Here is an 8,653-nt window from a genome sequence, read left to right on the forward strand (position 1 = left end):
CACTCGGCTGCTCTCCGCACACCCACGGGAGATCCCATCCATCGAGACGGGCGGGAGGGAGAAGTGCCCTGGGCAGGATGAGGCCAAAGCCATGGCAGCCCCTGCCCTGGGGGGCACCGGGAGCACCTGTGAGCCCCCACCCGCACGTGCAGGGGCACCCTCGGCACACAGCACCCAGAGCCAGCAACGGGGCAGGGGGTCCACAGAGCCGGCACGCCTGGCCCAGGGAGGGACACCCATCCCCGCTCCAGCACCGACGCAGCGCCCATCTCACCCCGAGGGAAATGTCTGTGGAGAGCAGCTGGCAGAGGGCTGCGCTGAGCCGGGGGAGCCCGGGCAGCCTGACTCACCGGCTGCCATCGCTCCCACCCGCGGCAGGTGGGCGGCTGCGCCGGGAGGGGCTGAGCGGGGATGCAGAAGAGGGGGGGCTACGGGGAGGGTATCCCCGGAGAACAAGGAAAACAAATCCAAACTCCAGCGATATTCACAGAGCCAGCACAGCTAACAACGTGCCCAACCAGCAGGAGGATCCCGAGCAAAGCCACGAGGACCCAAGTGCTGCTCCAATCCCTCATCCTCCCCAAAATTCTTCTTGAACCAGATGTGCCCTCAGTGCATGCATGCGCATGTGTTTCCATCCCAGTCTTTAAATGAGGTCTTTGCTGAGAATTTACAATTCCCTCATGGCCTCAATCTTGCAAAGATTGCTTTTTTAACACTGTTGGGCTTTAATTCTAATAAGCCTCCTCTTTATTACGGAACCAGGTCACATTGCCTTGACACTGCGAGAAAATCCTTCATCGGGAGGGAAAATGGAGAAGGGAAAAGAGAAATAAAGGAGGGGACGAGAAGGAAGACCGGGGAGACAAAAACTAAAGCTGCTCCCCTCAGCCTGGGGACTTTCTGAGCCGGCGGGCAGGGCGGGCAGAGCCTCCCTCAGCGCCGCTCGCACCCCGGGCACGCAGGATTATTTCTGCTGCGGCTTCACTTCCCACGCACCCTCCCACCCTCCACTGCTGAAAACGCCAAGAGGAACGGGGGGAAGCTTGACAAAACTTTTGACAGAATGAGGACAGAGTCCAGCCCTGCCCGGACAAATGGCCGCCACCGGCAGCCCCGGTGCCCCTGCCGGCAGAGACCACAGCCCCACACTGGCAGGATGCAGCACAGCTTCACCTCGCCATCCAACACCTGCTCAAGTGTCCACTGTCCTTTCTGGAGGCTCCAGCATCCCCCAGCACTGAGCGGCTGCTGCCTCCCTGTTCCCCAGCCCCGGGGGTTTGCCTGGCTCAAGGCACATAATCACAAAGCACCTCTGTCAGTATTTTACATCATGGCCATCCTCATGGAAACGGGCTGATCTCGCACCCCACCTGGGCTCCCCTGTGCCCACATCTGTCACCTCCCAGTGCTGGACTGGGGGCAACTCATTCGGGACTCATTAAAGCTCCCGTCTCCACTAGCTCCTGTAGAGCGAGGCCCTGTCAGCCAAACCACAGTGAGATGGGACTCAGGGCACCAGCCCCTACTCCCAGTGCCTCCCACCATCCTCCCAGTGCCCCAGTGCCTCCCGTGCCCCACGGCAGCTTTGTGCCACACAGTGGGAGCATCCAGGCTGTGTTGGTGCACAGCAGTGTGTGACCGTGGCACATGTCATGCCACCAGTGACACCAACAGAGCAGCCTCCTTCCCCACCTGCTCCAGAAATAAAAGCTCTTGGACAGCCCAGCCTGAGCTTTACCACATCAAACGGCTCAAAACAGAATCATTTCCAGGGTGGGCAAAGGGACAAGGCTCCAAACCCCAGGACAGTGGTGGGGGAAGGCCACGGCTGCTCCAAATGTAGATGTTTAATTCTCAACACTGGCAGCTGCACTCAAGGCAGGAGAGGCAGGGAAGCCATGCACAGGGGTAACCATGGCAACTTCACGGAAGTTAAATAAAAACTTCTTTAAAAAAAGCTAACGAGGTCCCTGAATCATGCTTTATCAGCTGTGTTGCTATAAAGATCGAGATCCAGCCAGCTCAGGATTCCTAATTACTCCTGCAATATACTGGAGAGAGCTTTATTTAAAAAAAAAAAAAAAAAAAAAAAAAAAAAAAAAAAAAAACCAAAAACTGGCTACGAACAGAACAATTTCGGCCTCTCTCCACGCCGGGATTTGCATAGTTCATGAAGCATCTTCCCAGATGAATCTGCTGCTGAGAGCCTTCCAAGGCAGCCCCCGCCTGCTCATGGCTCAGGGGGCTCTGGTGGCTGCACCCCAAGCCCTGTTCTTGTAGAGGGGACACAGGGAGAGCCCCAACACTGCTGCTGCCACATCCTGCCATGTCAGCACACTGCCTGCCAGCACAGCACTGCCCACAGGAGCATCCCATGCACCCGCCTGGGGCTGTATCCTGGATCTGGGTGGCTGCAGCAGGTGCCCCGGGCTGCCTACGGCCCCCTTGGCACAGGGGGTGTTCTCCAGCATCATCCACCACCCCTGCACGCTAAACACCTGCACAACAGAGCCCTGCAGCCCTGAGCCTGCCAGAGAGGGACTCGGGCACCAGGGCAGTGACACCCTGACCTCAAGGATCCCCATCCCAGGGCCAGAAAGCAGCAAAACCAGCATCCACCCCCAGCAGCTCCCATCCCCACGGCACAGAGCTGCCATCACTGCCCACAAGCCAAAGCACACAGTCTGAGAGCGCCCTACACCCTTGTTCCTGCAGAACAGACTCTTGGACAAGCCCAGTAAACCCTGGAGGGTGAACAGCCCCTGCCAGCCCACAAACAGACCGTGCTGGAGCACCCACACCCATCAGTGGCTGGGCCCCAGCACAGCTTGGGGAAGCTCCATTAAAATCCCATTTCCATCAGTCACAGCAGCAAAGGCTGCTGGAGGACCTGCCAGAGCCAAAGGTTTGTCAGCAGTGCTTGGGGACCTCCCAAACCCACAGGCACAGGACAGCAGTGCCAGCACCCCCAGCACCCACACAACCTGAGCCCCAAAGAACCCTGAGCCTGGCTGGGCACAAATCTCTAACCACCACACTTAGCCAAAGGATGCTGGCTTCTCTGCTAGGGAGAGGGCTGCACCATGAGCAGCTTTAACGGGTTATTTGAGTCTTTATTTTCACAGCTTATGGTAAGAGTAAGTGAATTATAAGTATTATTTACTATATTTTTGAACTCATTTAATTTAAGCTGATTCTGAATGGAAATTAGAATCCTATTAAAATGTGGGGGGAAAGTCAGCCTTTTGAAGCAGATTATTAAGCAAAGCTACATTAAACATGTTGGAAGCATAAATATTGGGGAACAAGTTCCATATTTAGAAGAGGATTTATTCAGCTAAGGAAGTATCATCCATGGCCCAGGAACTGAGGAACCCGTTATCAAGGTCAAGATTTTATCAGCAGGTCTCAGATTCTCACACCCGTGTTTCACCCAGAGCTTGATTAACAGTTTAGAAGCCTGGAAAACTCTCCCTTTTGCTCCAGCTCCTGCTTTAGAATTAATTGTTTATTGATCCAACAGGAGGAAAATATTCTCTTGCTGCAGAGGAGCTGCCTGGAGCTGAGCCTGTTGTCAAAAGCTGTTTTATCACTTCCATAAATTCCAGCTGTGGTGACTTCCTCAGCTTCAATCGCCCTGTTTCTCCAGGCACACTCACAGATCCCTCTGGTAACTTTAGCAGATTACAGCTCCCAGGCCATTGCCCAGATCCCCACTTTCAGGAAGCCCCAAATCCATCAGACTGCCCAGAGGGAGCAGCAGTGGTTCCATCCAAAATCCACTAGTCCAGTCCTCTTGCTTATGTAAATCCCATTTTACCACACCTCCTCCCTGGGCAGCGCTGAGTGCCAGAGGGGCACAGTGGCCCAGGCAAGAGGGGAGAGAACCTGCTGGGGCTTGGAAAGCCCCATCCTCATCCCCAGAAAATCACACCTCCCACAGTAGCATCAGCCCAGATTCCAGAAGAGCCTTTTTAAACTTCTTTTTCCCCCCCAGGAAGAAAAGAATGCTAATGGGGAAACGCAGGCAATCTGGCAGGGTCCATGGCAGCGTGCACTTCCTTCCACCTTTGGGAAAACCAACAGCAAAACTCTGTGGGAAACCAGCTTTTCCCATCAAGGAAACCCTCTGCATCCCCTGCCTCCCACTCAGGATCTGTCCTCTCAGCTCCTGAACCTCCCAGGTGCCAAGGGTGCCAGGAGCCGGGCACACATCCACAGTGGATAATGGAACAGGAAAAGGGATCCTGTGCTCCTGTGCATGCTTTTACCTGTGAGAAATTCAATCTTGTCTCGTCGGGAAGAGACAAGGATGCCTGGAGCATCTGTGTGCGAGAGGAGCAAAGGGGAGATTTGCCTTCAGACTGGTTTATCAGAGGTTCAGAACAACTGCAATCTCAGTAACTAACAAAATGACAGAATTTGCTTCCTCATCTGGTATCCCAGCCTGTTAATTAACTTGCAGGAACATACATCCCAAAATACCTCAAACAATTCCAGCAGAAAGCACTGGAACAGCACCAACAGCAGCCGCTGCCTTACAGTGAGAGGAGGGAAGGAGAAGCTGCTGTCAGCAGCACCGAGCATCCCAGCCCAGCCAGGGATGGAGCATCCCCATGGAAGAGCTCTCGGCTCCGTGGTGATGCCCAAGGAGCTCCAGGCACCGCACAGCCGCAGCTCCAGGACTGCAGCACCTCCAGCACAACCCCTCCACCTTGGCCTGGCTCAAACCTCCCCCCCAGCTCCCCTTTCTCTGCCACGGCCCTTGGAAAGGAGCAGATCTGCCATAAGGACTCATTTTCCACTGAGCTCTCACCCCGTAAGGCTGTAAATTAAAAGAGAATGCAAATAAATTATGGAACTTCCCTCATGCCTTTTATTATCTCAATAACCTTCAGGGGGATTTATCCACCGTCAGCTGAGCAGCTGAGAGCTGTGCCGACAAACTAATTCAAGAAATGCACAGCTGAAAACCTTTATGCACCGAAGGAGAAATTTGGCCCAAGCTGCTGGAGGGGGCACTGAGGGGACCCCTTACCCCCAGTGCCTGAACACAGCTGGCTCAAACACCACTAATGCACTCCCCCCTCCAGCTGGGGAGATTCCCCTCAGCCACGGTGGCAAAAGAACTCAACTGTCCCATCCTGGGTGGCAATGAGGAATCCTGCTGGGCAGGGCAGCAAAGCAGCAGCAGCTGCATGGAGGGACAGGCTCTGCCACCAGCACAGGCTGCCCAAGCACCGCAGTGCCTGGGATGCCATCCTGGTATTTCAGAATGACATGTTCTAGTGACGGGAGATGGAGAAACTGGAACTGGGAAAGGGAAAATCCCCAGCCCTTGTCACAGAGGGGCTGGCGAGTGTGGAGCGTACGGAGTGCCCACCACTGGCCAAGGCTAGGGGAGGGAGGCTGCAAAAGGTGGTTTTCCAAAGGGAGCATCACACAGAGCAAGGGTCACTACCCTAAAACTTCCCAGGCTGCCCAGGAGCAGCAGGAAAGGACAGGAGAGGCACTGCCACAGCCCTGTCACCAAACACAGGGTGCCACAAGAGACTCCAGCCCCACACCAAGCAGGCTCCCAGGGAGGTGCCTGTCAGCAACAGCTCCTTCAGCACCTCAGTCCTGCAATACCCGTCCCCACACAGTGCCCAGACTGTCAGGGAGGAGCAAGAGCTGCCACTGCCAGGCTGGGGCTTCCCAGCCCCTCCGTCCCCAAAAGCAACCGGCAGAGGTTCACATGCTGCTGCGGTTGTGTGCCCTGTGCCAGGGCTCTCTGCGGTGCCAAACAATCACACAGATCACTCCAGAGAAGCTGGGGGAAAATAAAAATTCTTCAGTATTTTCTGTGAAACAACAAACACAGCCTCAGCATCTCTCCCCAGAGCCAGGAATGAGCTACGACCAACAGCCAGGTCCAGGCAGCCCTGCCAGCCCCAGCCACTGCAATCAGCCCTCCCTGAAAATTATCAACTCCAGGCTCTTTCTCCATCTGTTATCCAGAAAAAAACAGCCTTAATTTCTTGCTTTGTGAGGCTTTATCAAGCCTCAACCATTTTAGCCTGAAAACAGGAAGCTGTTTGGAAAGCAGAGTGCCTTCATCTCTGCACTGTACCCAGCATGGCCAGGCCCCCAGCTTGGGGTATGACCAGATTGCAAACAGCACCGGGCAGCAGGATACACCCCCAAAACACTGAGAGCTGAACCACAAGCCCTGGATGCCCCAGAGAATGATGGGCACATTAGAAGGAAAAATGAACAGTGCACTCACCAATGGTGATCTATGCCCACCCTGGGCTGTGCCCCCAGGACACAACACAGCAGCCAGAGCTGCCCTGCCCCAGTGCCAGGCATCTCTGGAGGCAGCAAGTGAGTGCCAAACCTTCACCAAAAGCAGCTGAAAATAGCTGGGATTGTTAATGTCACGCTTACTGGAGTGAGAAACTGAGAAATCCCCGCTCCCCCCCAATCCCTCCGCCTGCACACACGAGCGCTGCCAACGCCTTGCCAGGCTGCTCCCTCCGAACGGGTGCCCCCAGCTCCGGGCTCGCACTGCCCGGCAGGGCCTGCCCCACACCGCGGCTGTTTGCTCCCGGTGTGCCCTGACGCCTTCGGAGGTGACGCCGCAGGCGATGCTGCGAGCACTGAGCGGCTCCCGGCACGCACACCTCCAGGGACCGGGACAAGGGCTGGAGAACGGCACCGGGCGGTCACACACGCCACACACACACCCCGGTGACCCCCGAAGGGCCTTCATCATACACCCGCCCCTCCCGGCACACGAGCCCTGCACATACCTGCACAGGGAGCCCGACTGGCAACGAAATCCCTGGAGACAGAGAGGAATTCAGGAGAAGAGAAGGCCAGGAATAGCTACCCCACTTGCCCGATTATGCCCCACAGCGGACCCAGGACCCTCTCTCTCTCCTCTTTTATCCAGACTCCATCTCACCCAACTTTTTCCTACAGATTACCTTCACTGGAGGCTGTGATGACAACTAGCGCCAGGTTATTGTTAGCAGCTGTGCATAATTAAGGGGCATTACGAATCCTTAACACAAACTTAACGGGGCCCCTCGTGCGTCGCGCGTTGCCCCCTTGACCGGGCCAGGTGAGCCACGAACCCTCACGGGCTCCGGCACCGCCGCCGCGGCACCGGATCCCGGAGCGGAGCGGGGACCGCCTCGCGGTCGCTGCCACCCCGGCCTCCCCCGCTCCGCCGGGAGCCGCCAGCCTCCTCCGGGATGCGCTCCGGCAGCGCCGCCCCGGGGCTGCCACTGTGGCTCCCGGTGCGGCTCTCGGTGGACATCCCTCCCCAGAGCCGCCCCGGCGGAACTTCGCCGCCCCCGCCCGCCGCCTCCCCGCTCCCCTCCCCGGTGCCGCCGCCCCCGGTAACTCACGCGTTCAGACGTCCCCGCCACGACGGCGCAGGGCGGCCGCGGGTCCCCGCCCGCCGAGCGGCATCTCCCGAGCAGCAGCGACCGGGGCAGCCCGGCGGCGGGTCGGGCTCTCCGGGCTGGGCCGCGCTCTCCGGGCTGCGCTCACCGGGCCGCCTCGCACGCGGCTGCGTCCGCGCCACCGGAGCCACCGAGCGCGCGCGCCCGCCCGCCCCCGGCCCCGCCCCGCGGCTGCCGCCCCCCGCCCGGGGTCCCTCCCTCCCTCTGCGGGGAGACCCGAGCGGGATGGGGCTTCGGAACCCTGCACCCCACCCCGCACCGTGCCCGGCGTCCGCTCCCCACAGGCTCCCGCCACTGCGCCAGGAAAAGAACCGGGTTTTGTCTGTTTCTCCCCCAAAAACGAGCCTCCAGCAGCGGCCCCGGCACGGAGCGGGCTGCCCCGGGGGTTTCTCCCAATCCCTCCTCGTCCTCAGCAGCACCGAGCACTGCGGCCGCGCGGGTGATGAGGAGCAAAGACCCCTGAACAATCCGGATCAGGGACACCGATTCCATCGTTCCATCGCTGTGCATCCACCTGGACACTGGGTGGGATACCCGGGCACTGAGCGGGATGCCCAGGCTCACGTCAGCCCCTGGCAGGGCGGCAGCGGGAGCGGGGAAGGGGATTTCCAATCCTCACTGCAAATACTGGGAAACGCGAGGCGGTGCCGGGAGCCCACAGGATGTGGGTCTGTAGCATCCCCCAGACTCACTAAAGCTCCGTTCGTGTCTCAGCCCCTTACCCTTTCTTCCCTTTCAATCACATTTAAGGGTCTCTGGGCAGCGATCCGGGCATTCCCACCGCAGCTGGAAGCTTCCTGGGGTGTTATGCAAGAGCAGACCTCTGGCATTCACGGCTCTCTCGTTCTCCGGCTGCTCATCTCCTCCCCTGGGAAGCAGCGGAGCGGCGCAGACCTGCGCTATCGGACCGAGCAGCGCCCGCCTGTCCGCGGTCCTGCTCTGCCCTTTCCTGGGCTCGTTGCCGAGAGTTCCATCCCGGAAAGAGCCGTGAGCCGCTCTGGCAGCGGGTCCCTCACAGCGGGCAGCCAAGCCCCCCGAATCCCACTGGCCTAGGGGATGTCACAGTGCTGTGACAGCTCCTGCTGGTGTTCCTGTATGGGGCTCAGCACTTTTTCCCGGCTCAAACGATTTGTTTGTGGCTCCCAATAGTTAAGACTGCAGTGAAGCTCCCCAAGCTCTGTTTCCTGAGAAATATC

The 8,653-nt window shown here is 58.2% G+C and overlaps 1 protein-coding gene across 1 annotated transcript in view; it reads left to right on the top strand.

The window, feature by feature from the left end:
* The window catches only part of LOC146765803 (uncharacterized), a 33,163-nt gene extending 24,510 nt beyond the window's left edge, over positions 1–8,653 (top strand). The window contains exon 2 of the mRNA XM_085556561.1: positions 7,401–8,653. Coding sequence (XP_085412687.1) covers positions 7,401–8,510 — 1,110 coding nt within the window. The 3' untranslated portion in view covers positions 8,511–8,653. The remainder of the gene's footprint in view (positions 1–7,400) is intronic.

Source organism: Lonchura striata, chromosome 18 (assembly GCF_050655825.1).
Source record: "Lonchura striata isolate lonStrDom1 chromosome 18, ASM5065582v1, whole genome shotgun sequence".
Taxonomy (NCBI): domain Eukaryota; kingdom Metazoa; phylum Chordata; class Aves; order Passeriformes; family Estrildidae; genus Lonchura; species Lonchura striata.